The sequence below is a fragment of the Macaca thibetana genome, chromosome 3 (assembly GCF_024542745.1).
Source record: "Macaca thibetana thibetana isolate TM-01 chromosome 3, ASM2454274v1, whole genome shotgun sequence".
NCBI classification, from domain to species: domain Eukaryota; kingdom Metazoa; phylum Chordata; class Mammalia; order Primates; family Cercopithecidae; genus Macaca; species Macaca thibetana.
This window is the reverse complement of record NC_065580.1, coordinates 151,826,150-151,852,708: the sequence shown is the minus strand read 5'-3', so window position 1 is coordinate 151,852,708 and position 26,559 is coordinate 151,826,150. Positions and strand designations below refer to the sequence as shown.

Sequence of the window (26,559 nt, the reverse complement as noted above, 5' to 3'; positions counted from 1 at the left end):
AGAGGGAACCAAGTTAAAAATGACACTTTCGTCAATCGTTCATTAAATTCAATTTGGCTTCCTTCTGCTTTGGCCATAATCACAGTTTCTGGGTATTCAAAATTGAAGTCTGATGGGGCTAAAGAAAAAAATGTGGTTGATTCTACAGCAAAAGCCACTGCCTTGAGTTTCACTAAGACTAAAAACCTTACAGCTGAGATAATTTTCCAAAAAAGGACGTAAGTCATGTGATTAAAGACGCCCTGTCCCAAGCACCCATGAGTCGGTGTTACCAGAATCTATGAAAACATCAGGACGACTCATTGGGCAACTAATGAACTTACACGTTTACAAAACAGTACTGGGGGAGAAACATTTCAAGGGCGGCCAAAGAGGCACAACTGCCTTGTGCTGTTTGCCCAAAATTCAACCCAGCGAAGACACTTCAGACAGTCCCAGGCCGTTCTGACCTGCCCAGCAGGCCCTCTGAGGTCTGGCGAATGGACTTCATCCAGCCACTGCCTCCCGAGACTATAAATACGTCGTGATGATTTGCATGTTCTCCTCCTGGGTGGAAGCGTTCCCTTCCTGATGTGCCACTGCCTCAGACGCCGCACACTCGACTAGAGCAGATTCTCCCTACGTGACGGGCACATCTTCACACGCAGCGGCAAGGAACTCCACTGGCCAGGTCGTAAAACCAATCTGTGAAGTCTGGTCCACATTACAGCGCTGGCATTGTGCCTACCATCCCAGTCCTGCAGACGGGCAGAAAGCACAGGTGGCATCACCAAGATTCAATTGGCAAAATTTCAGGAAGCACTAAAATTGCCCTGGCCAAAGGCACTTCCTGTGGTCCTTCCGAATCTAAGGTCCGCACCTTTCGGAAACTGCAAGTTGTCACCTTTTGAAATGATCACGGCAGGGTCAATGCGCAGAGTCCCTTCTGCTCTGAACAGTCCGTGTATTAAAGGAGACATGCTTCAATACTGTAAAGGAATAATGAAGGCGGTTCACACAAGTCATACCCTGGTCAGACAGTCTTTACACGGTGTGTTCCCAGGAGATAAAGGCACCAGACAGCACGACCTTCAGCCTGATCTTTTTCTCTACTGGAAAAGACATTTACAGAAAGATTTCCTTCAACCTCAGTGAAGAGTCCGCGTCAGGTACTCCTTACCAATCCCTGTGCTGTCAAACTAAAAGGTGTCGGCCCTTGGATTCAGGTTTCTCATTTAAAGAAACCTCTACCCCCTGCTGGAATTCAGACAATCCCCTGAAATGAAAACTGACCCGAAGGTGAAGCAGGTGACACTAGAGCTTGACTGAGGTCACGTCCGCAATGAGGGACATGACTCCCTGGGACAAGTGCCTCCCGGCAACAAGGGACAACATCACATTCACCAACTGATCTGTGACTTTCTGGAGGAAGAACTCGATCAAAAGGGGGAAATGTGAAAGAAAACGAAGTCACCAATGCGAAGGCTTTCTAAGTGGAAGGGAGGCCGCGGGAGGCCTGCATTCACACGCCGACGGCCAGGCCACAGGATGCCCGTAGACTTGGACCAGCAGCTGAAGTCAGCCCCTGACGGCCTTCACATCTCCCAGCTGGGAGGGCCCTGAAGCACTAACCCACCAGAAAGGGCTTCATTTAGGATTTCTCCCCAGCCAATGAACTGCCTCCAAAAACCCTTTGTGGAAATCCTCTATGCACATCTCTCCAGGCCGGGCGAGGCGGCTCATACCTGTAATCCCAGCACTTTGGGAGGCTGAGGTGGGTGGATCACCTGAGATCAGAAGTTTGAGACCCAGCCTGGCCAACACGGTGAAACCTCATCTCTACTAAAAATACAAAAATTAGTCAGGGGTGGTGGTGGCAAGCACCTGTAGTCCCAGCTACTCAGGAGGCTGAGGCAGGAGAATCACCTGAACCCAGGAGGTGGAGGTTGCAGTGAGCTGAGATCGCGCCACTGTACTCCAGCCTGGGCAACAGAGTCAGACTCCGTCTCAAACAAAGAGAAAATCCAAAACTCTCCAGTGTTTGCCTTCCAGGACACTACTCAGGGTCACCCTGACTCAGTTTACCCAAATCACAATCCTTTGTTTCCCAAATAAATGCTTTAGTTAATAGTATTAAAAGTGAACAATGAAAAAGCAGATTCAAAACCTATTCAAATGGTTCTAACTCAATGTGTTAGTATAGTCACAGCTGCTTACTGAAAACGAACATTTAAACTTCGTCTACTCCAGGAAGATGTGTGGAAAAAGGGTGAAGGGTGAGCCACTGGGCCCAGCCCACCGCAGGACGGCCCCCTGTGCTTGTGTGTGCCCCAACTCACAGTGACAACACCCTGGCCAGGCCTCTGCATGTTGGCTTGGTGTCATCTGCCTTGCACTGGAGTGAAACAGGGTCAGGCTGCCACCATCCACACACATTTTAAAAATGAAACCTTTATCAAGGGAGTATCTATGGACTGTTTTAAAAGTCTTTGGAACCATGACTTGGAGCTGGCAGAAGAGGCCGTGGCTGTGGACTTCGACACAACCAACAGTGCTGAAAACACTATGATTTACATCCATTCCAAGCTGCAAGTCCATCTTTTCTCCCTGCAACAAAAAGACCATTAGCTTAAAAAAGGGAGAGGGTTCCATCATCCTTGCAGCAGCTAAGACAACCCCTTAGGGTCCACCTGGGCTCTCAGACCCAGTACCTCCTTCCAGGGATGTGCCCACACCCGGGTCCTTTTGTTAAATTACATCTGGCCTAAAGCTGGCCATTCTTTGAATTCCTACCTAGTGAACTGCAACCTAACCAAGCATGTAAACAAACTCAACCTAGTAAGTCTATTCTTGTAACAAGTAGCTGAGTCTGTCATAAGCTGCCAGTGGATCAGACCACACCCACATGACGCAGAGGCCCAGCCGTAGCCAATCAGGCTGTTTCCGTGCCTCACTTTCGTGTTCTGTCTTTAAGTGCTGCCTGCCCATGCTGCTGGGCCTCTCCTGGTTCTGAGTGCAATTCATGAACTGTTCTTTGTTCAAATAAACTCTAAAGTTTTTCTTTTTTTCAGACAGAGTCTCACTCTGTCACCCCAGGCTGGAGTGCAGTGGCACAATCACAGCTCATGGCAACTTCCGCCTCCCAGGTTTAAGTGATTCTCCTGCCTCAGCCTCCCACGTAGCTGGGATTACAGACATGCACCACCATGCCCGCGAGGCTAATTTTTTTTTTTTTTTTTTTTTTTAGTAGAGATGGGATTTCACCATGTTGGCTGGGCTGGTCTCAAACTCCTGACCTAAAGCAATCCAACCGCCTTGACCTCCCAAAGTGCTGGGATTATTACAGGCGTGAGCCACTGCGTCCAGCCTCAAGTTTTCAACACTCTTGACCATTGTGTCTCACTAGGACCAAGCAAGAGCCTCCTCACCAGCCTCCAGCTTCCAGGCTATTCTCTACACAGTCACATCACACCCTGCTCTGCTCAGGCCCCACAGAGGCCCTCCTACCCACACATCCTCCCGACGCATCACTGGCCCAGTTGCTCCATCTGGGACACCAGCATCTCTCCGCCTTGGCCGTATGTGCCCTGGGGCCTCTGTACTCATTGTTCTGGCCACTGCCTCTTACAGCCCCACTAGCCTTCCTGGGCCCCTCCCAACCTCCCACCTCCTCCAGGCTGTGTTCTCCAGAGTTCTGCAGCATTTACCAGCACCTGGCACACTAATCTTCTCACTGGCTGGTCTCTTCCCATCACAGTTAAACTCATAAAGGCCATACTGCCATCTCCTATGTGCCTAAAAACCTGGCAGTTTTCAAACTTTTACAACTGTGGAATTCTTTCCCCAAAGAGGCCTCCCAGCAGTCTAATGAACAGAGGGCTGGTTGCTGTTGAGGATGACGAGGGCTTGCAGGGCCGCTTGAGCAGACCCAGGAAACACTGGGGGCCCCAGGGGCTCTGGCAGAAGTGGTGTCCTGATGCAGATGCCACAGCACTCACAGGCCAGCAGGAGCGGCCCCGACCCTGTTCCAACCTGGTCACCATGTGCCTTCTGGGAGATGTGAAAGGGTTCTTCCACCTTCCGCTGGGCAGCAGGAAATGAGTCTAATGAGTCTACGCTCCACAGCTAACTACCATAAAGCAGTTTATTTTTCTTAAAAAGGAAGGTACATGGTCACAGTCCAAAATGTTTTATACAGCTCTCAACCTGGAAAATGCAATTGATGAAAAAGGCACTGTTTCTAGAACAAATGGGAAAAGAATAAATATGTCACCATTTACCTTGCACAGCTTTGAGTAACACCGTAGGACCCTGTCACACGTTCAGGGTCAATTTTAAAAGCTTGAGAAGGAGAAGACACAGCAAGGTGATGTCCTAGACTAGCCAGGCTCCGAAGGGAAGAGCTGTCTGTCCCTCCTCACTAACCCTCCTCTCTCTGTCACACAAGTGTCCGTGTCACTGTTCCTCTAGCAGATGTGGAAAGTGGGTGCTCAGTGAGGACTCAGCCCCCACCAGCCTGAGGGTCACACGACACCATGGTGGGAAGTCACAAAGGGTAATGGGCCAAGAGGGAGAGGGGGGCTCCCTGACCTTGAGGACCCCTGAGGCACTGCTGCACCTTCCACAGATTCTGTGTCCAGCGTTGCCCTCTTTGCAGATGCCCCTCATGGTGGTGGCACAAAGACCTAAAAATGATTTCTGTAAAATGGGTACAAGGAGCTCCCTGATAAAGCAGCTCATCCTAGACAGCCTTTTGGAGTTGGTGTGACTGTCTTCCTCATTTCTAGCTCTCAATAGTGAATGGTGGACCCGGAGGCCCCACGTGCACCTGCCAGCCAGGGTGAGGGCGGGGCAGCCAGGGCGAGGGCGGGGCAGCCAGCTGGGCCTGGTGTGAGGAGTGGAGTTGCAAGTTTCCTACAGACAATCCACCGAGTGTCCCAGAGACGCCACTGAAAAACTTCCCAGCACTCTGATGTGCTGACGGTAGGGCCTGAACTGTCATCCCTCCACGGGGCTCCCTGAGGCCTCAGGCCCTTCCCTTTGCAGCACCAGGTCTGCCTTGCACACATCCCAGGAGGAAACAAACAGGCAGCCTCCTGCTGCGTGGAGGGCAACAGAGGGATTCGTGAGGCCCCGGTCACTCTGCAGACATTTAAAATGACTCTTTTCCTTGCACCAGCTCCCAGGGAAATGTCAGCCCGTGTGCACCTGACGGAGGGCAGCTCACCCGCCAGCATCTATCCTCAATGCGCTTAAAATATGAAGACATGAAAGGTGGCTGGTAAGGCCAGAGCTGGAGCCTGACAAACACTCCTGCTTATGAGTCACCACGCGGGCCCTGCTGGCAACCGAGCTGTGGGTTCACAGACACTGCCTGAAAACACAACTGCCCCCGAGGGCAGCAGAGCCTCTTCGTCAGCCATGGCGGCTGGAAACGCCAAGGACAGAGCACAACTCTAGACGCGCTGCACCTCTAGAGGCCTGGGGCCTCTTCTGGGCTTAGGATCCCGCGAGGGACAGTCCTGTCCACCGAGCTCCTGGCTGGCAGCAGACGGTGACTCCGCGGCGACAGAGCCTGCGTCCACCCACGTCAGTCGGGTCCGGGAGCGGCCCCGGAGGAGCCTTCTCAGTAGGTGATCTTCCAGTGCGTGGGCTGCTCACATGCCTTCTCTTGGTCTCCGCAGAACCTGTTGTACGTCGTCTTGGGGTCCAACCCCAGAATTTCTCTTTCCTCATGAATCCGAAAAGAAAATGTTGAGACTGAGGTGCCGATAAAAAACCTGCAAAGGACCACAGAGGTTCCAGCGTTAGGAAGAACTGAGATCACAGAGGTTCCAGAGTTAGGGAGAACTGAGAGGAGCAGGTGAGTGAAATGAGTTCCAGAGTTACATGGAACCGACACAGCCGCCCCCCTGCTGGCACCCCTCGCTCAGGTGCCCTTGACATCTGCGCCCTGAGGGGCTCTGCCTGATGCTGCAGCCCCATCCCCACCCCACAGTCAGCAGCCACCACACTCCTGTCCCACCACATGCCCCCCTCAGGAGCTCTCCTCTCCATCACCAAATCCCAGACCAGGCACGCCGGTGCAGGTCGAATACCTCCTGGACCAGGCACGCCGGTGCAGGTCGAATACCTCCTGGGGGTCACATGGTGAACAATGAGAGATTCCTACTAATCACAACACTGTCTAGCCAAGGCATGGGGGGTCCTTATCCTGAGGCACAAGAGAAATCACAGAGGTCAAGGACCCCTCCACACACACGCCGTATGGGCTGGTGGGGACACCCTTCTCCAGGGGTTTCTTCACACCTTGGGTCAGCGGCCTGCCCATTCCTCTGGCTCCTGCACAGTCGGTTTCTGGCTCTCCAGCAGCACTTCATGAACTTCAAGAACAAGCAAACCCCAGAGATGTTTCCAGAGCAAACGTGACGTGCCCAGCGCTGTACACGGAACCACAGGGCCAGCAGGCCACACAGGCCCGTGTGCTGCTGGGTGGGGGCATTGGTGGGGAGACCCTCACCACTCCACACACACGGGCCTGTCAGAGTAGGCCGCGCTGGCCTGGAGGCAGAGCAGCTTCAGTGAGCTAGGCCAAGTGCTTCGCGCAGCTGAGGGCAGGAGGCCGAGAGCTCAGTGTCAGGCCTCCCCACAGCAGGCTTCCTGGGCTGGGGAGACAGCACTGCCAAGCTCGCAGTCAAATCTCAAGGCCACACCTGAGAAGCAGGGGCAAGCTCGTGACTGGGCTCCCACACACCTCCGCCCTGACCTAAGAAGTCAGCGCTGCCTCCTGTCTGCTTAACAGGTAAAGGGATCCACGCCCCACAGACAGCATCACCCAGAGCCTCCGTGGGTCTTACGCACAATGCCCAGACCACCACAGGAAACAGCAGATGTGTGAAGAGGCACCAGCTCAGGGCGCTCAGCATTCCTCGGGCAGGAGGGAGACAGACTAACCCACAGAGACCTACACACGTGCACAGTGCTAACCACGGGAAGACCATTCCCTCTACTTTCCTTTTTTATTGAACTCAAACTGTTTCACCCTAATCCTAACCTTGGTCTCCTATGCAGACGGGCAGACAGGTCTGTAGGGGAAGAGAGGCCCAGCCCTACCTCCTACAGCAGCCCCATGAGAATGACGGCATGGAGGGCCCAGGCTCCCAACCTTGGGGACACTCATGGCAACCCCACAAGAAAGATCGCATGCAGGACCCAGACTCCCGGCCTCGGGGACACTCACGACAACCCCACGAGAACGACCACACAAGGGCCCAGGCTCCCGGCCTCAGGGACACTCACAACCCCACAAGAACGACCGCACAAGGGCCCAGGCTCCCGGCCTCAGGGACACTCAACCCCACAAGAACGACCGCACAAGGGCCCAGGCTCCCGGCCTTGGCGATGCTCATGATGCTCTTCAGCAACACACACAGCACCAACAACACGCCCAACTCGAGGGCACGGGCAACTCTCAGGGCAGGGGGCAGATGGGGCAGAAACTGGGAATGACGGGAAAATGAGACACAAGAAGAGGTTCTGAGATGAGGCCAGCTATGCCAACAGCCTGCTATGGAGGAAGTCTGTGTGTGAGAATTAAAAGGGCAAGATAAACAATTAACTTCAGCCCAGGGAAACACTGAACCAGATGCTACAGGAGACTCAGACGAGGAGGTAAACAGTGTGGAAATGACCACTGTGAACACAGGTGACCATCTGCTCTGACACCGAGTACCTGGGACGGAAGAACCTTTGAAAGCCACCCGACCCGCTCTCGGCCGACAGTGAAGTGGGCAGGCTACACAGGCAACCATCTGCTCTGACACCGAGTACCTGGGACGGAAGAACCTTTGAAAGTCACCCGACCCGCTCTCAGCCGATGGTGAAGGGGGCAGGCACCTGGCATGTGAGCAGATCCACTGGTCAATAATCGCAACGCCTCCGTCCTTGTAGAGCTCCAGCTCCTCCCACGTGGGTTCAAACCTCACCATCTCGGGTAACAGCTTTTTTAGCTCTTCATATTCTGCGAAGTAGAAGGAGAGACCCTTTGAACCGGATCCTCCGGTAGGAACAGATATGTCTCTCTTTAGCAGGAAGACATGCATACTTGGCTTCTGGTTAATTCGTTAGGAACTGGCTCAAAACATGCAGACACACAATTCAGCTTTACCCTCCCAGGAATTAGTTGAAGATCATGCAGGCCTAGGTCTACCCAGAACGGAACCAGGGATCAAGACGAAAAGAAAGAAACGAAAGGCACGGAAGCTCCATACCCTTTCTGACGGCATCTGTGGCCACAAACACCTTGTCCAGCCGGTGGATCTTCATGAGGCTGCGGATCTTCCTCACGGCCCCTTCCAGGCTGGGCACATCCTCTCTGTGACCCCAGATAAAATCTTTTCTTCTCAGATGGACTCCCAGGTAGGGGCCCCCTAGCGCCGAGCCCAGCTTGACCTAGCAAAGAACCACAAGGAAATGCGGAAACTGACAGGCGGGCTCGGGGCTCATCCTGGGCACCGGGTGGAACTCGAGGCGCAGAGGGACGACCATTTCCATGTGGCCTCCTCCATGGGGTGGCCTCCAGGGCTGTCTAAGGGATTCAGGTGGAATCTCGGGGGCGACCAGATGTCTAAGAAGACAGTGAAGCAGTATTAATTACCACTGATCATTTTATCTGAGTTAAAGAAAAGTATTTAAAAAGAGAACAGCATGTGGAGACTCACGGTGCAAACTTGTGCTCCGAGAACCACCGCAGGGACGTGCCAGCTCCTGTGGACGAAGCAGCTCACAGCTGCAAACTCCCCAAGAGCCAGAATGCTCTGCTGCCCTCTTGACAGCACCACCTCCTGGCTGGAGGCCACCAATGCAAATGGTTACAGCAAATTCTAACAGAACCCTGCTCTAAGGAAGGAGAAAGCAACAGCTAATTCCACCACTTGTAACATCCTGGCTGACCACAGGTCCGGAGTCTGTCCACATGACAACTTCACTGCAGCATAACCAGCATTCGAGAAAACCAGTGCACTCAGCAAAACTACAACCAAGGACCCCGCCAGAGTCCACCTCACTCCCCTGCCACCTCCACAGAGCAGGTGCTGGTACCCACGGCGGGGAGACCTAAAGACGGATCACATCACGGGGCTCGGCAGACATTCCCCAGCACCATCCCAGGGCCTGGAAGCCCCACTGGGTGGCTAGACCCAGAAGAGCAATCTCATCACTGCAGCCCAGCTCTCAGGAGGCCCCATCCCTAGGGGAAGGGAAGAGCACCACAGAGCACCCCGTGGGACGAAAGAATCTGAACAGCAGCCCGTGAGTTCCAGATCTTTCCAATGAAATAGTCTGCCCAAATGAGGAGGCAGAAAACCAATTGTGATAATATGACAAAACAAGGTTCTATAGCACCCCCAAAAGATCACAGGAGCTCCCCAGCAATGGATCAAACCAAGAAGAAATCTCTGAATTGCCAGATAAAGAATTCTGAAGGTTGATTATTAAGCTACTCAAGGACATACCAGACAAAGGTGAAAACCAACTTTTCACTTTCTTTGTTGGCTTTCTGTCTTGATGACCTGTCTAGTGCTGAAAAAGGTGAAAGGTGAAAAAAATACAGAATGTGGATGAAAAATGCTCCAGATAAATAAGTATCATAAAGAAAAATCAATTCCAACCTCTGGAAATGAAAGACACGCTTAAAGAAACGAAATACACTGGAAAGTCTCAATAATAGACTAGAACTAGAACAGGAGAAGAAAGAGCTTCAGAGCTTAAAGACAAAGTTTTCAAATCAGCCCAATTCAACAAACACAAAGATAAAAGAATAGTAAAAAAAAAAAAAAAAAGAACAAAGCCTCCAAGATATTTGGGATTATGTTAAACAACGAAACCTAAGGATAATTGGTGTTCCTGAGGAAGAAGAGAAATCGAAAAGTTTGGAAAATGTATTTGAGGGAACAATTGAGGAAAACTTCCTGGTCTTGCTAGAGATCTAGACATCCAAATACAGGAAGCTCAAAGAATACCTGGGCAATTCATCACAAAAAGATCATCGCCTCAGCACACAGTCATCAGGTTATCTAAAGTCAAGACGAAGGACAGAATCTTAAAAGCTGTGAGCCAAAAGCACCAGGTAACCTATAAAGGAAAACCTATCAGATTAACAGCAGATTTCTCAGCAGAAACCCTACTACAAGGGACTGGGGTCCTACCTTCAGCCTCCACAAACAAAATAATTATCCACCAAGAATTTTGTATTCAGCAAAACTAAGCTTCATAAATGAAGGAGAGATCATCTTCTTTAGACAAACAAATGCTGAGAGAATTCACCACTACCAAGCCAGTACTACAAGAAATGCTAAAAGAAGTTCTAAATCTTGAAACAAAACCTCAAAATACATCAAACTAGAACCTCCTTAAAGCATGAATCTCACAGGGACTATAAAACAACACAATTAAAAGAAAGAAAGAAAGAAAGAAAACGGTATTCAAGCAGCAACTAGCATGATGAATAGAATATAGTACCTCACACCTCAATACCAAAGTTGAATGTAAATGGCTTAAATGCTCCACTTAAAAGAAAAAGAGTGGCAGAATGGATAAAAATCTGCCTAAAAGCTGTGAGGCAAAAGTCTTCAAGAGACTCACCTAACACATAAGGATTCACATAAACTTAAGGTAAAGGGGTGGAAAAAGATATTCCATGCAAATAGACACCCAAAGTGAGCAGGGTAGCTGTTCTTATATCAGACAAAACAGACTTTAAAGCAACAACAGTTAAAAAAGATGGAGGGATATTATATAACATATCAAAAAGGTAACACCATGATCAAATGGATTTCATATCTGGGATGCAGGGATGGTTTAACATATGCAAGTCAACAAATGCGACACACAACCTAAACAGCACTAAAAACAAAAATCATATGATCATTTTAATAGATGCAGAAGCAACATTTGACAAATCCAGCATCACTTTATGATTAAAACCCTCAGCAAAGGTGGCATAGACGGGACATACCTCAAGGTAATAAAAGTCATCTATGATAAATCCAAAGTCAACATTATACTGAACAGGGAAAAGTTGAAAGCATTCCTCCTAAGAACTGGAGCAAGACAAGGATGCCCACTCTCACCAATTCTATTCAACATAGTACTGGAAGTCCTAGTCAGTGCAATCAGACAAGAGAAAGAAATAAAGGGCATCCAAATCAGTAAAGAGTAAGTCAAACTGTCACTGTTCACTGACGATATAATCGTATACCTAGGAAACCCTAAAGACTCACCCAAAAAACTCCCAGATTTGATAAATGAATTCCGTAAAGTTTCAGGATACAAAATGAATGTACACAAGTCAGCAGCACTGCTATACACCAATAACAACCAAGCTGAGAATCAAACCAAGAATTCAACTCCTTTTACAACAGCTGAAAAAAAAAAAAAAAAAAAGAATGAAACAAAACAAAACACAAAAACAACCAAAAAAACCCACAAAACTTGATCTCTACAAGGAAAATTACAAAACACTGCTGAAAGAAATCATAGACAACACAAACTATTGGAAACACATCCCATGCTCATGGATGGGTAGAATCAATATTGTGAAAATGACCATACTACAAAAGCAATCTATCAATGCAATTCCCATCAAAATGCCATCATCATTCTTCACAGAACTAGAAAAAACAAAATCCTAAAATTCATATGGAACCAAAACGGAGCCTACATAGCCAAAGCAAGACTAAGCAAAAAGTACAAATCTGGAGGTACACATTACTCAACTTCAAACTATCCTACAAGACTACAGTTACCAAAACAGCATGGTACTGCTATAAAAATAGGTACCTAGACCAGTGGAGCAGAATAGAGAACCCAGAAATAAAGTGAAATACTTACAGATCTTCGACAAAGCAAACAAAAACACAAAGTGGGGAAAGGACATCCTATTCAAAAATGGTGCAGGATTAATTGGCAACCCACATGTAGAAGAATGAAACTGGATCCTCGTCTCTCATCTTATACAAAAATCAACTCAAGGTGGATCAAAGACTTAAATCTAAGACCTGAAATCATAAAAATTCTAGAGGATAACATCCGGAAAACTCTTCTAGACATTGGCTTAGGCAAAGAGTTCCTGACCAAGAACCCAAAAGCAAAAGCAACAAAAACAAACATTAATAGTTAGGACATAATTAAACTAAAAGCTTCTGCACAGCAAAAGAAACAATCAGCAAACAGCCCCCAGAGTGGGAGAAAATACTCGCAAACTTTGCATCCGACCAAGGACTAATATCCACAATCTACAAGGAACCAAAACAAATCAGCATTAAAAAAAAAAACAAATAATCCCATCAAAATGTAGGCTAAGGACATGAATAGACAATTCTCAAAAGAAGATACACAAACATACGAAAAAATGCTCAACATCACTAATGATCAGGGAAATGCAAACGAAAACCACAACAGGATACTACCTTACTCCTGCAAGAAGAGCCATAATCAAAAAACCAAAAAATTATGGATGTCGGCGTGGATGTGGTGAAGGGGAACACCGTGACACTGCTGGTGGGAATGCAAACTAGTACAACCACTATGGAAAACAGTATGGAGATTCCTAAAGAACTAAAGGTAGATCTACCATTGATCCAGCAATCCCACTGCCAGGTATCTACCCAGAGGAAAAGAAGTCACTATATGAAAAAGACACTTGCACATGCATGTTTATAGCAGCACAATCCACAGCCGTGAAAACATGGAACCGGCCTGAATGCCCATTGGCCAGTGAGTGGATGAAGAAAATGTGGTATATCAGCCATAAAAAGGAAGGAAATGAATGCTTTGCAGCAACCTGGATGGATCTGGAGACCATTATTCTAAATGAAGTAACTCAGGAACAGAAAACCAAATTTCACATGTTCTCACTCATAAGTGGGAACTAAGCTATGAGGATGCAAAGGCATGAGAATGACACAATGGACTTTGGGGACTCAAGGGGAAGAGTGGAGGGGGTGAGGGATAAAAGACTACACATTGGGTACAGTGTACACTGCTCGGGTGATGGGTGCACCAAAATCTCAGAAATTACCATTTTATCCATGTAACCAAACATCACCTGTTCCCCAAAAACAATTAAAGTTTAAAAAAAAAAAAAGATAAAATAAGCCAGGCACAGTGGCTCATGTCTGTAATCCCAGCACTTTGGGAGGCCGAGGCAGGTGGATTACTTGAGGTCAGGAGTTTGAGACCAGCCTGGCCAACATGAGAAAATCCTGTCTGTACTCAAAATACAAAATACAAAAATTAGCCAGGCGTTGTGGTACACACCTGTAGTCCCAGTTACTCAGGAGAGTGAGACTCTCTCAAAACAAAACCAAAAACAAAAAAAGTTAATTAAATAAAATTTAAAAGAATAAAAAATAAAAAACACTGAAAAGAAATACAAGTGGGATAAAATGAAAAAATCTTCTGTATTTTTTCCTGAGTAAAAACTGTCCAAGTAACTTAATTATTGCTGGAACAATTAATGCTATTCCACGTGGAAACAGCTCAAATACCCCATAAAGAACAAACAAGTAAAATGGCACTTCTATGAAAGTTTTGTTTAAAAAACACAAAAAACAGACACTGAAAATGCTTAAAAACAAAATCAAGTTGAAAAAGCAATATGTTTGTTGTAATTACACCACAGAAAAACCCAAACTTTCAGAAAACACTTAAAAATATATACATAGAATAAAAAAAGGATGACTCTAGACCAAAATAGCGCTGACGGTGCTTCTAGGCGAGTCTGGGTGCACGCTGCTTTTCTCTATCAATCAGGTCAAGAGGGAGAAAGGCCGAACCACCTCGAGCTCCTGCTTCCGTGCTCCTGGCCTTGCCGCGCTCTGAGAACACCTTTGAGGCTGCTGGGCCTGCCAGGACTCCCGTGTTACTAGAGGGAGAGCCAGGCGGAGTGACTCCCCGAGTCTGCACCGCGACGAGGGTCCCAGGGTCCTGGCGCCTCCCGAGAGCGGGTAATTACCGTGACTCACATTTCAGGGAGGCATCCATGCCGACAGACGCGCCAACCCTGCTGTGACTCTGAACTGAAGGCATGAGTTTTTGGGCATCTCAAGAGAGGATTTACCTTCTCTCCAATTAACAAAAGGGAGAGGGGCTACCTTCATCTTCGTCCAGTCCTCCTGGAAGGGGATCCTGTCCGCGTCGTCCGTGGAGTTGAGGTGTCTGCTCCTGAACTCGTTTCCCACCTCCCGCAGGTGCCTGGCGAACACCATGCTGCGACGGGTCTGTGGAAACGGCGACGGCTCGGCTGAGAACACGCCCGCCCGCCATGCCGCCCTTCTGGAGCGGGTTCTCCCATAGCTGCCGCCACCCACCCCTGCAGCTGGAACAAGACCCTCAGAGACATTCCTCATCAACAGTCGCCCGAGAAGCAGTGCCATCCACGGTGGAGGCTCTCGAAGGGTCTCCGGCATGAAGCCAATGCAGGGCAAGCCGTCCACCCCTGCCAGCTCTGCCAGGCTCCCCCGAGGGAAGCTGTGGCACACACGGGCTCAGCTGGCCGTTGCCCCTGGCTGGCACAACTGTGTGCAGCTCCTTCCCCTCAGTGTCTCCCCAACTTGACTTCTAGCTTTTGCCAAATGGGGCGGGACCGACCTGCACAAGGCCCCATGTGAGCAGGGACTGTCTCCTGCAGGCAGGTTCCAGCTTTACAAGCTGCTGCCCTGGTGAACATGTCAGCAGGCCTGCTGTGCCCACGGGAGGGGGGCAGCCGCTTCCCGCCCTATACTCCCACTCACTCACAGAACTGGGGTGGCTATGGAAAGTCACCCCATCAACACAGAAATCAACGGCAATGGGAAAGACCCGCTGCAGAAAACAGTCCCACCTTTCAAAGCTAAAGAAAGGAGAAAGGAGGGGTCTACGTTCCAGCCACTGACGGAGTCACTGACTCGGGGGCTGACTCCAGGGCACCGCCACTGCATTCAGGGCCTGTGGCATCAGAGGGGAGAGCTGGGTGGCCCTGTGGGCTCCCGAGGACCTGGCTCTGCGGCCACGTGAGACTCGGGGGCGGCGCAGTCACTGCAGGTGCCCGTATCCAGGGCTTCAATTATGATTTTAATCAGCAAAGTTCAAAAGAGCCATCAACTGTTTTAAATTTTCAAAAACTAAATAATAGGCAACATACACTAATTTAGAAAGATGCTCCCGAGGAAACACTCACATCCCAGTATTCTTTCCCTCCGTAGTGGTCATGAAGTAGGTTCTCGGCTCTGTCTAACATCACGGACCTATTTTTAAACAACATGACAATAGTTATAAGAGTTAAGGATGATGACAGTCACACTCTCAGAGCACAAACTGGGAGAACCCAGGGCCGGGGAAGCAGAGACCAAGTCTTCAAGGGACACCAACCAGGGCGTGTCGGGCGGTTATGGCTGAGACACAGGCAGGCTGCTGTCTGGCCTCCACACCACAGTTCTGAGGGTTTAACGCCCACTGTCAACTCAGAGAATGACATCAGAGAAAAGTATCTCCTAATTTGAGGAGTGTATTTGGGAGTGGGCAGAAGGCTTGGAATCCAGGATCCACTGATGGCTATGGCAAGCTGCAGGTGCGCCTGAAGACGGGAGGCTGTGGGAAGCTTTTCTTTGGCAAAAAGGAGAGGTTCACATAAGCTGCTTGGAAACAAATTCACTGACTCGGGCTCAAAGCTGGAGCTGCATCTGTTCCGTGGTAGAGACGCCATTCCCGGGCAGGCATTCTTGCGACAGCGTCTCGTCCGAGTTACTGCAGCCCTTGTCCATTGGCAAACCTGGTCCCAGGAATACGTGCACGTGTGAAGCGGTGGCTGTGAAAGTGTGAGGTGCATGAAATGTGTGAGGAACGTCCTGGGGTTATTTCAGAGAGCCCTCCAGCCAGCCTTCATCTCAGACTCCAGCCAGCCTTCATCTCAGACTCCAGCCAGCCTTCATCTCAGACTCCTGGCAGGCACCTCCTCCTCAGCGCCTTCCTGGGGTTATTTCAGAGAGCCCTCCAGCCAGCCTTTATCTCAGACTCGCAGGCAGGCACCTCCTCCTTTGCGCCTTCTTGCTCCAGTTTGGGTCTGACAAGTCATCCAGGTGCCTGTGACTGTCACGCTAAACACTACCTAATTCCATGTGGGAAGTGCCTCTCCTTTTCCAGCCATTGAACCAACCGTCTCACCACACTTCCTAGGGCTCTTGATGCAAAATAAAAACGAAACGCACAAAACGGATCGTAAGAAGAGACCCGAATACTGGGGTGGTAAAGGTTGGAATACAAAAACCCAGAAATGTTTAAGGAAAAGACTGATGAATTTGACTACATTAAAAATTTTAATTTTGGTCTGGTGCAGTGGCTCACACCTGTAATCCCAGCATTTTGGGAGGCCGAGGTGGGCGGATCACGAGGTCAGGCAATCGAGACCAATCGTCCTCTTCTGGGTGGCATCCTAGTTTTATGCCCTCATGGTTCACACACAGACTCTTCTACACAAACCTGGAAACAACCAAAGGCCACATTTTCTTCCATCTGTACACAAACAGCTGCAAAAGAGCGAGGTGATGTCCACGTGTCGTAATACCCAGGTGTGCGGCTGGGTGGGAAGAGAAGGGCAAACTGAAAACTGCGTGGACAGCGTGTGTGGTGATTCCACGTGTTTAAAAAGACGGCCGCATGCACAGGCGGCGACGTGAGGTGATTTCTGGAGAGATGGGCATAGCTGGATTCAGTGGGTGCCTCTGGCCCTGCTTCCAACGCCATTTAAGGCTTTTTGTGAAATGCAATACTGCACTTCGAGACGCACATTCCGCACGGGCGCAGGTAGAGGACATTCCGCACAGGCGCGGGTAGGCAAACTGCTCCAAAACGAACACGGTGCAGCCCCTACCTGGGTGGAGGAACAAGGAGGAACAAAGCCCTTCACACACTTGCTCTGCCCCGTCCTCAGGGGCCTCCCCGGCATCCCCCATCTCTACCTCCGATGCACGGGACTGTCTTTGACCTTCATGCACATGGAACATGACCACATTTATCTTTTTCTTTTTTTTTTTTAAACTGGGCATTATATCTTGATTTCTCTTTGTTGAAAACGGCAGCAGTCTGCCCATCGTCAGTTGTGGATCTACCACACTCTATCCCGTGCGTGGCTGAGGGGTGCACGGGTTTTCCTGGTCCGGGGAGGCCATGAACATTCCAGGGCAGGGGTCTGTGGGTGCACGTCCTGCATTCGGGGTGCACCGGACTCTCAGGGTTTTACCAAATTCTCGCTCCAGGAGCAGCCTTCCAGCCCCTGTGGACCTGTCGTCCCAACGGTGGATGGTTTCCTGAGCACGACAGCACTGGGGCACCTGCTCACATTAACAGCAGCCGTTCTTACTCCTGAATCACACGGATCCCGTCTTAGACTCACCTCACCCCAGGCTGCCCGTCCCTCACTCACTGGGTTTCGTCTCCTGTATCCCGGAAAGTCCTTAGTTCATGAAATGTGCTGCAGGACCTTCCTCTCTGAGGCCTGTCTCCATTCTTCTAATGGACAAAAGTTCTTGATTTTAAAGTAACTGGCTTTACCAATCTTTCTTTTTTGGTGCGTGCTTTTCCCATCTTGCTGAAGAAAGCTTCCTGCCCCAAGGTGGTGAGGCTCTTCTCTTAATGGCTTTATAGCTTCACCTTCCCATTAGGGCTTTAACCCCCATTAGAGACTTTCCCTGGGTGCTGGGGGCAGACGGCCTTGCCCCCACCATCAGCCTCCTTCCCCTGCAGCCCGGCAGAGGCGTTTCTCCTCAATCAGGACCATCTGGCTGGAAGCCCCTCTGGGCTCAGCTCCATTCTAACCTGCAAATGTGAATAGAAAAAACTGACAGGCACGACTGTTCCACGGGCCCCACACGTAGGCAGACTGGCTTCCGAAACCCGGATATTTTCATGAAATGAACCCAGTCCCAGGACATTAAAGCTGCATCTCAACCACCAAAACAATTCAGCCTAGTTCCCTCCACAACCTGAGTTCTGCTTTTCCGCAACAGCCGGGCTGGCCGAGCAGCAGACACGCGGGCCTGTGCTGGAGCCACCTGCCTTCACAAAGGCCCAGAGCAGCTGAGACCACGTGGTCCCGGCCCACTGGGGCCAGTGGCAGCTGTTACTGACCAGAGTGGTACTGAGCCAGCTGTGATGTCCAATAGGGTCGCGACTGCCATGGCCTCTAGAGGTGCACACAGGGCACGATAGCAGACAAGGCAGCCTCAACCTCAACGTGGGCAAGCGCGAGAGGCACCCATGCCCTGCTGTGCCCAGTCTGTGGGAGACTGTGGGCGGTAAGCCACCCAGGTGCCGAGGCAAGAGATCGAGGGCACAAGCTGTTCCAGTATAATAAAATGTGTAAAATAACAATAGTTATACTAGATATAGATAATAGATACGATTATGTATGAATATCATTAATCATTAGTTTGTAGTAATTACTCTTTATTCCAATATTATAATAATCCTCGCTCTATAATTATAACTTAGGAAAAACCAGGCCATACAGAGATAGGAGATGAGGGGACATAGTGAGAAGTGACCAGAAGACAAGAATGTGAACCTTCTGTTATGCCCGGGCAGGGCCACCAGAGGGCTCCTTCGTCTAGCGGTAACGCCAGCGTCAGGGAAGACGTCCGTTGCCAAGTGGACCATGGTCTAGCGGTAGCGTCAGTGTCAAGGAAAACACCCGCTACTCAGCAGACAGGGAAAAGGAGACTCCCTTTCCCCGGAGGAGTTCAGAGAAGACTCTACTCCTCCACCTCTTGTGGAGGGACTGACTGATGTCGGGCACACCCGCAGTTATCCGGAGGCCTGTCTCCCTGTGATGCTGTGCTTCAGCGGTCACGCTCCTAGTCCGCCTTCATGTTCCATCCTGTACACCTGGCTCTGCCTTTTAGGTAACAGTAGCAAATTAGTGAAAGTACTAAAAGTCTCTGATACGCGGAAATAATGGCGTAAGCTGTCTCCTCTCTCTCCTCTCTTTCTCTCTGCCTTGGCTGCCAGGCAGGGAAGGGCCCCCTGTCCAGTGGACATGTGACCCACGTGACTTTACCTATCAATGCAGATGGCTCACATTCCTTACCCTGCCCCTTTTGCCTTGTATCCAATAAATATCAGTGCAGCCTGGCATTCGGGGCCACTACTGGTCTCCGCGTCTCGGTGGTAGTGGTCTCCCGGGCCTAGCTGCTTTTTCTTTTATCTCTTTGTCTTGTGTCTTTATTCCTACAATCTCTCGTCTCCGCACATGGGGAGAAAAACCCACCAACCCTGGGGGGCTGGACCCTACAGGAGATGCTCACAGCACCTGCTGGGGGACTCAGAAGAAGATCCAAGGGAGGTGACGGAGAGGGTCCCAGTCTGCAGCAAGTTCTAAGAACATGGTCATCAACAGTTCCCTCCGGAGTTTATGACATCATCAGGTACCGACTTGTCTGCAACCCCAGCCGCCTGGGTGGACCCTCGCGGCCCGGCTCACCAGGCCGGCGGCCACTTGTGGCAGACGCATGGCCAAAGGTGGCTGCACGATCCTCTCCAGACCCATGAGGCAGCAGACAGATCAAACGGTGGGTGTTGGGTGCGGGGAGGGGGCAGGTATTGGTAAAAGTTGCCCAAGTGGTACAAATGGAGAACAGTCTCATGGTAAGCCCCCGCCGCCCCCAGCCCAGCCCCTCCCCGCGCACTCGGCCGGGCTGAGCCCTCACCTCTGTGCCCCTCGCCCGCTGTCCACATCACCCACTGCGCTGTTTCGCGGAGACACATGCGACCACTTCCCTAACCAACACCCCCAGGTGCTGTCTGTGAGGTGGGTGGGCCAGGGATGCGGGAGTGGAGACGGACAGCCCCTAGCCCAGCACGCACGGAGCAGGCACCGCGGCCTCCAGGCTGCTCCTGAGGGGAGCAGGGCACTTACCGGGCTGATGTGTTTCTCAGAAGCAGGGGCGCCACGATGGAGGCTGAGCCCTGGACGGACAGACAGGAGACGTTCAGACCCCTGGTCTCCTCATAACCCCAAAACCATCCTCTGGAAGACAAAACCCGCGGCGGCTCTGTCAGTTTATTTTGCTTTCATGAGAAAAACAAATCGAGTCTAGACACGCACACACCGTGGCTTGCTCTTGATGAAATGCGGCTGCTTTAGGAAAACTTACCGATCACGACTGCGGATCGTGACATTCTCGTAAAATTGTAAAAGAAGCCCACAAGCGCCTCTCAGGCTGATGAACCACTGAGGCCTTCCCCATGACAGGGGTTGCCGGGAGGCAGAGGGAGCAGGACAGAGGCAGCCCTGTGCACCTTCAGGGCCAGCCTGGCTGTGACCGTCACCCAAGTCACCCGCGCCCTTCCCAAGAGCTCACTTGCCGTGCTTTAGAGCAGCTGCCCTGGCACTGGACACACGGAGGCTGGGAACTGACAGCTTTTCCACAGTAGGTCTGGCAGTGTCAGAGCCTTTAATGGCAATCAACAGTTGGGACTGACAAGACCCCCATTCCTGTGGCAACATCCAAATGCAGGAAAAGACACAGGGAAAAAGGCACGGGGTCTCAGCCGGTTGTTCGCCACGGCCCATTCTCGAGGCCTCAGCACAAAGGGGACCCGCCTGTCAAGGATGAGAACGGTGTGGGCAGCCACAAGCGCTACTACCACGAGGGGCACCGAAGCACTGTCAGGATGCGGGGGGAGGGGAACGCCCAGAACCCGGCATCAGCACCCAGCGTGGGCACCGAGGGCACTGTGTGTGTGTGTGGTGGGGGCGCTGTGGCGTGGGGGAGAGGCTGCAGCAAGCGGAGGAGGTGGAGGGCACTGCTGCCGGGGGTGGGGAGGGGAGTGGCTGAGGGGGGCGCCTGTGGCAGGGGGAGGGGGTGTGCATGTGTGGGGGCGGGGCGTGCATGTGGCAGGGGGAGGCAGCTGGGGCTGAGGGTACTGTGAGGGTGTGGGGCGAGGAGTGCCTGGGGGAGGCGCCTGCCGCAGGGTGCCGGGGGGAGCCTGCGGCAGGGGGCACATGCGGCAGGGGGAGGAGGCGGGGGCTATAGGCACTGCGGGGGTGTGGGGCGAGGAGTGCCTGGGGGAGGTGCCTGCCGCAGGGTGGCGGGGGGCGCCTGCGGCAGGGGGAGGAGGCAGGGAGCAGCCGCAGCAGGCACCTGTAGTACTCGTGCTTGTCCTGGGAGTACAGGAGCTGATCGATACACGGCCGCTCATCCACCTTCTCTTCCCAGGTCCCTTCTTTCCATCCCTCTGCATAACTTTGTAGGACGTAAACCTGGTCAATAAAGGGCCCACCAGACTCTGAAAAACACCAAGAGAAGCCGGGCAGCATGACAGCAATTGGAAGCTCACTTACAGGCACGCATCAGCCACCAGCAGGTGACTCTTACTACTGTACACCACCCTATTCCCAAAGAGACTGCAGGAGGCTCACAAAGGCCAAAACAGGTCAGAGCACAGGCCATGATGGCACAGGGCCGACAGCGTGCGATAGCAGCCAGTGGGGAGGAGCTGGTCCCCGATTCCCCAGCCCCACCCCTGCCTGGCTGCAGCAGGCCCCATCCTCACAGAGGCCCATGTGAGCCCGTCCAGCCTTCACGCCCCTGGTCCAGCCGCCGGGGGCTCGCTCTCTGGCCCTCTGTGAGGCCACTGTCCCCTACCCCCTTGGTTTCCCACAGTGCTCCTCACCACCTGGGCCACCATCTACTGCACTGGTGTCCTGCCTCCCCCAGGGACAGGAGCTCAGGCGAGCAGGAATCGTGCCTCTTACCCACGGCCCAACCCACACGGAGAAGGTGACACTGCGTTGCCCAAGAGATCAGCAATCAAGATCTGCTCAAGGGGGCAGGAACACAGTGGGGAAAGAGCACCGCACAGGTGAAGTTCTGGGGCAGGAACACAGCGGGGAGGGAGCACCGTGCAGGTGAGGTCCTGGGGCAGAAACACAGCGGGGAGGGAGCACCGTGCAGGTGAAGTCCTGGGGCAGAAACACAGCGGGGAGGGAGCACCGTGCAGGTGAAGTCCTGGGGCAGAAACACAGCGGGGAGGGAGCACCGTGCAGGTGAAGTCCTGGGGCAGAAACACAGCGGGGAGGGAGCACCGTGCAGGTGAAGTCCTGGGGCAGGAACACAGCGGGGAGGGAGCACCGTGCAGGTGAGGTCCTGGGGCAGGAACACAGCGGGGAGGGAGCACCGTGCAGGTGAGGTCCTGGGGCAGGAACACAGCGGGGAGGGAGCACCGTGCAGGTGAGGTCCTGGGGCAGGAACATAGCGGGGAGGGAGCACCGTACAGGTGAGGTCCTGGGGCAGGAACACAGCGGGGAGGGAGCACCGTGCAGGTGAAGTCCTGGGGCAGGAACATAGCGGGGAGGGGAGCACCGTGCAGGTGAAGTCCTGGGGCAGGAACATAGCGGGGAGGGAGCACCGTACAGGCGAAGTCCTGGGGCAGGAACATAGCGGGGAGGGAGCACCGTACAGGCGAGGTCCTGGGGCAGGAACATAGCGGGGAGGGAGCACCGTACAGGCGAGGTCCTGGGGCAGGAACATAGCGGGGAGGGAGCACCGTGCAGGTGAGGTCCTGGGGCAGGAACATAGCGGGGAGGGAGCACCCTGCTGGGGAAGTTCTGGGGCAGGAACAAAGCAGGGAAGTAGCACCGTGCAGGTGAAGTTCTGGTGTCCTTTTTGCTCACTCACGACTGGGGGCTAAGGGCTGCGTGGCCTACAGGCCCAAGGCCGGAGCTGCGAGGGCTCCTTCTATGCTAGTGGGAGGTGGTGAAGATCCCGCACGCTGGGTGCTATGTTAGCCACATCAGGAGCTAGTTCCTTCCCCACCTTACAGGCAACGAAACAGCTCAGCAAAGCCCCAGGCTGGTAGACTGCAGGGAAGCGTGAGGCCAGCATATCCGCCTCAGAAGCTCATCACACGGGGTCTGTCTTCCCAGACCTTCCCAAGCACTTGGATGCCCAAGGCCCAGACCTGCCCGCTTCCCTGTCAGGAAACCCACTGGTCCCAAAGGGAGGTAAGGATAACGTCTCCGAGTTCCTGTAACCTTATGTTCAGACCAAGGGCTGGCTGCTAGTTACACCAAACACCCAACCACAGCTTTCATCTTCCAGGACTCATGAGCAAATTGTAAAGTCAACTCAGGATGCACTCTAGGAATGCTTTTTACACGCGGCTGACTTTGTGACTTGGTATCAACCAGGATGTCAGAGGTTACTCCCTGTTGTTGCATGCCCCTAGCACTCACAAGACTGACCCTGCCAGAGAAAACATTTCAAAGTGACAAGATCTAGGGTGCAACGAGCACCATCCTTGAAAAATGACGGCACGGGAGCCACACTCCTTGGCAGTAAAGGTCTCTAAGCCCCGAGAGTGGCTATCCAGTAAGAACTCAACAGTTGCTGGAAAGCAGGAGCCTGACTCAAAACTAACTCATTCATCTTCACGGCTTCTCAAATGCAGCAGCAAAGCATCACTTACTTTTAAATTTATGTCTTCTAAATGACACAACACAAAAAGCTCTGAATACCTTCATTCTAAGAAGAGCTTTAATTCCTCTCCTAAAATTAAATGAAAAAATTAAGCAACACAAAGTTAAACAAGACAGACCTTTATCCCTGGTGCCGCACAGCGACACCACGAAGCATACTCCGCAGGCAGCACGTCATCCTTAGCGTAAAACAGCCTTTCGCACAGGGAGCTGAGTCCTGTCGGTCCAGCACCCGGGGTGGCCGCTTTCTTAGAGTGTTAGGGCGGCTCTAACTGCATTCACCTACTCGTCAGGCCACCGTGGGTTCCAGAAGTGAGGGGGCACAAAGCTCATCCACTTCAGGTCTATTTCCCGAGAAACATTTTGGGAAGCTCACTGCAGCATGGGAAAGGGACTGCGCTCCTGAGTGGAGGAGGTGCTGCCACAGGCCTCAGGCAGCAGCGCTGGGCACTGGAGGATGCTGGTGAGTCTGGATGAAGTCGCAAGCCCAACCTGATGTCTACCTTAGAAATGATTGCCCGGTCCCAGTTAAAAAACCACAGCCTCCCAGCGTGCCGCTCGGCCTCACCTGCGATGAACTGCTCATACTCGATGACGGGGATGTTTTTATTGAGACTCGGAAGATCAAAAAACTCAGACCAGGGAATCCGGACCTGGTGGATGTCAGGACTCTGCCAGTGATAGAGGCGGCCCCACGGAGGCAGGACAAGCACCCACTCCTCCGTCTTCAGCAGAGTCTTCAGGAGAGAGGCGATTCGGATATAGACATCCCTGCGCAGGTTGAAGCCTTCCGGGGGGTTGACGTCATACAGAAGATACCTGAGCAGGCAGAATGAGGACCACAGGTCTCGAATGCTGGGGTTTCTGCACAGAAAACCTGACTACTCAGAAGTCTCAGCGTATGGCCCAACTCTAGGCGCTTAAGATGGTCCCCACTTTGTGAAGGCAGTGAGTGGCCTGTTTCTCTATGACCAGTTACTTATGGAGCCCGTAAGCAGAAACAGCAGACATGCTAACGTCCTTTTAACAACTAGCAATAGTTCAACACTAAGGCTAGAGGAATCCCAGTGACTAGAACCCAAGAATCAGTACCCACATGGTTCTCAAACTGTTTGGTCTAAAGACCCCTTTACACTGGAAACAATGATTGATGGCTGGTTATGTGCAGTATGTGTATTGATATGTCCTATATTAGACATTAAAGCTACAAATATTTAATTCAGATAAAAATAATAAGCCATTACATGTTAACAAAAATCACATATTTAAACAAAAAATAAGCGTACTTTAAAAAATGAATTAGTGAGAAGAACTGTGACGATGTTCTTTTTATTTATTTATTTATTTTGAGACAGAGTCTTGCTCTGTCTCCCAGGCTGGAGTGCAGTGGCCTGATCTCGGCTCACTGCAAGCTCCGCCTCCCGGGTTCAGGCCATTCTCCTGCCTCAGCCTCCCGAGTAGCTGGGACTACAGGTGCCCGCCACCACGCCCGACTAATTTTTTTGCTTTTTAGTAGAGATCGGGTTTCACCATATTAGCCAGGATGGTCTCGATCTCCTGACCTCGTGATCCACCCGCCTCGGCCTCCCAAAGTGCTGGGATTACAGGCGTGAGCCACCGCGCCCGGCCAACGATGTTCTTAATTTTTGCAAATCTCTTTTGGGTCTGGTGACAGCGGGATTCCCATACCCGTTTCTGCATTCAATCTGTTGTGACATCACAGATCAAGGGGTTTCTAGGAAAACTCCGCGGTGCACTCATGAGAGAAGTGAAAAAGGCGTTGAATACCCTGGTACTACTATAAAACAGCTACAAAAGCTCAGAGATCCCGGACACACTTTAAGATCACTGCCCTAGCGGAAGGACACAAAGCACTCCAAGGCACAGACAGGTCCGCAACGGTTACAGAAACCCTGGTACTCTCCTTCTCCTGCTCTGCGCTGGTTTTCCACAGACTCCCACCGTCGCGGGTGAAACTACGTGCAGCGCCCAGGCCTGCGAAGGCCACAAGGGGCCGCGCACCTCTGCGTCCAGGCCCCTCTCGGGGTCCGCTTGGAGAACTCACAGCCACAGGGCGGCTGCGAAGCTCGTCTTGGCCCTAAGAATTCACTGCGGAGCGCCCGCCGGGCACTGACTCCCAGCTTCGCACACCCAGGCCTGGACCCGCGACACTCAGGGGCCTCCTGAGCCCGCCCAGGCTCAGCCCGAGCAACCCGGTGCCCTTCCTGGGCTCCCGAGGCTGCGCCCCTGGCCTCGCGGACAACCCCGCCTGCAGACCCGGGCCGTAGTGACGGAGCTCCGACTACAGTCAACCCACCGGCCCGATCCTGCCCCCAGCCCCTGCCCCATCCCATCCCCTAGGCCCCGGCCCCGGCCCCTGCCCCTGCCCCTACTCCGTCCCCATCGCATCCTTCCTGGTCCCTGCCCCCGCCCCATCCCCATCCCATCCCTCAGGCCCCTGCTCCTGCCCCCATTCCATCCCATCCCTTCAGGTCCAGCCCGTGCCCCGCCCCCATCCCATCCCAACACCCTGGCCCCTGCCCCGCCCCCATCCCATCCCTCCTGGCCCCTGCCCCCTACCCCATACCATCACCCTGGCCCCTTACTCCGCCACATTCCGTGCCCCAGAACCCTGACCCTATCCCATTCCCCTGGACACTGCCCCCTGACCCCGCTCCATCCCATCCCCCTGGCCCCTGCCCCCAAGACTCCGCTCCATTCCATCCCCCTGGCCCCGGACCACCCTCCATCCCGTGTGCCTGCCCCCTGACCCCATCCCTTCTCCCTGGCCCCTGACCCCGCCCTATCCCATCGCATCCCAGACCCACCCCGCCCTCATCCCATCCTCTGACCCTGCCCGACCCTGGAACCCCAGCATTGGCACCGTGGACGCGCGTTTACCGTCTGCGGGACGCCGCCCCCGACAGAATGTCGGCCGCCGACTGGCCGGGCCAGAACTCCTGCCCGGAGGCACAAGCCGGCGGCCAGGACACTGCCCCCAGCAGCAGTAAGACGAAGCTGAGTGCCGCCATGGCCCCCGCCGGCCACGCACTTCCGGCGGCCGCGCC

General features: G+C 52.5%; 1 protein-coding gene and 2 long non-coding RNA genes across 7 annotated transcripts; 2 read left to right on the top strand and 1 right to left on the bottom strand.

The window, feature by feature from the left end:
- On the bottom strand, positions 1-26,559 carry POFUT2 (protein O-fucosyltransferase 2). Of its 3 annotated transcripts, XR_007724232.1 has the most exons (10): positions 26,393-26,540; positions 24,060-24,310; positions 21,156-21,300; positions 19,928-20,038; positions 15,197-15,263; positions 14,133-14,258; positions 8,250-8,430; positions 7,876-7,999; positions 4,260-5,759; positions 1-968 (listed from the first exon to the last, which is right to left on the bottom strand). XR_007724232.1 is itself a non-coding variant. In XM_050784452.1 (9 exons), exons 1-9 carry the CDS (start codon positions 26,521-26,523, stop codon positions 5,606-5,608), a joined length of 1,290 nt encoding a protein of 429 aa, XP_050640409.1. In that variant the 5' UTR covers positions 26,524-26,559; the 3' UTR covers positions 4,112-5,605. The 3 variants fall into 3 exon arrangements, 2 of the variants coding, with proteins under 2 accessions (XP_050640409.1, XP_050640410.1); XM_050784452.1 differs by lacking the exon at positions 1-968 and having other exon boundaries at positions 4,112-5,759; positions 26,393-26,559; XM_050784453.1 differs by lacking the exons at positions 1-968; positions 4,260-5,759 and adding an exon at positions 7,433-7,774 and having other exon boundaries at positions 7,870-7,999.
- Positions 19,448-24,102, top strand: LOC126950673 (uncharacterized). 3 transcript variants are annotated; one of them, XR_007724252.1, is made up of 5 exons: positions 19,448-19,580; positions 21,231-21,378; positions 21,678-21,922; positions 22,837-23,017; positions 23,115-24,102. It is a non-coding gene; the product is annotated as an uncharacterized LOC126950673 (long non-coding RNA). The 3 variants fall into 3 exon arrangements; XR_007724250.1 differs by having other exon boundaries at positions 22,837-24,102; XR_007724251.1 differs by lacking the exon at positions 19,448-19,580 and adding an exon at positions 20,035-20,632 and having other exon boundaries at positions 22,837-24,102.
- Positions 22,126-22,594, top strand: LOC126950675 (uncharacterized). Its single transcript, XR_007724254.1, has 3 exons — positions 22,126-22,249; positions 22,296-22,383; positions 22,476-22,594. It is a non-coding gene; the product is annotated as an uncharacterized LOC126950675 (long non-coding RNA).

Excerpts from the sequence above, each read along its gene's own strand:
- POFUT2 (XM_050784452.1), bottom strand. The coding sequence starts at position 26,523 with ATGGCGGCACTCAGCTTCGTCTTACTGCTGCTGGGGGCAGTGTCCTGG. Across the intron at positions 21,301-24,059 it reads GTATGAGCAGTTCATCGCAG|AGTCTGGTGGGCCCTTTATT; the intron begins GTGAGGCCGAGC and ends GGTGTTTTTCAG. Across the intron at positions 15,264-19,927 it reads CTGAGAAACACATCAGCCCG|GTCCGTGATGTTAGACAGAG; the intron begins GTAAGTGCCCTG and ends GTTTAAAAATAG.